The sequence below is a fragment of the Lagopus leucura genome, unplaced genomic scaffold (genome assembly GCF_019238085.1).
Source record: "Lagopus leucura isolate 7727_CA_CO unplaced genomic scaffold, USGS_WTPT01 33120-0_obj-0_obj, whole genome shotgun sequence".
NCBI lineage: Eukaryota > Metazoa > Chordata > Aves > Galliformes > Phasianidae > Lagopus > Lagopus leucura.
This window is the reverse complement of record NW_024965758.1, coordinates 1,500-2,096: the sequence shown is the minus strand read 5'-3', so window position 1 is coordinate 2,096 and position 597 is coordinate 1,500. Positions and strand designations below refer to the sequence as shown.

At 67.3% G+C, this 597-nt stretch overlaps 1 protein-coding gene across 1 annotated transcript in view; it reads right to left on the bottom strand.

Moving 5' to 3' along the window:
- Positions 1–287: 287 nt before the first annotated feature.
- LOC122192282 (protoporphyrinogen oxidase-like) overlaps positions 288–597 on the bottom strand; it is a gene marked incomplete at both ends in the record, with an annotated part of 1,600 nt that continues 1,290 nt past the window's right edge. The window contains one exon of the mRNA XM_042892805.1: positions 288–541. Coding sequence (XP_042748739.1) covers positions 288–541 — 254 coding nt within the window. The remainder of the gene's footprint in view (positions 542–597) is intronic.

The following is a 597-nucleotide window of genomic DNA, read 5'->3' as shown; positions in this document are numbered from 1 at the left end:
CAAATTATAGGGACAGAATTCAAGGGACCCAGAACCCCCGGATTGGGAGATGGGGACCCCAAAACCGCGGGGAGGGAAGTCAAGGAGTCTCCAAACTATGGGGACAGAACCCAGGGGTCCCAGAGCCCCCAGACTGTGCGATGGGGACCCCAAACAGCAGCGAGGGCACTCAGGGATCCCCCAAACCACGGGGACAACCCGGGGTCCCCAACACCCCCAGACCACAGAAGGGAACCCCAAGACAACACAACGCGACCCCAAGGGACCCCAACACCCCCCGAACCCACAAGCTCAGGCTCCCCAGCCCCACACGAGGCCTCGCGGGTGCCACCACGGGGTTCCCCCCCCACCTGCCAGGTGCCGTCGTGCCGCAGCCGCAGGCGTTGCAGCTCCGCATGGAGCAGCATCTCGGCGCGGCGCGGCCGCAGGAAGGCAGCGATGGCTTCAGGCAGGGTCTGCATCCCCCCCCTCAGCCCCCATTGCGTCCAACGTTCCGCCCGCGACCTCAGGAGCAGCGCTGACGCGGCGCCGCCTGGACGCCCTGCAGGGGGACAGCGGGGGAAACGCCGGAGCGTCGCTTCTGTGTCCCCAAATGGT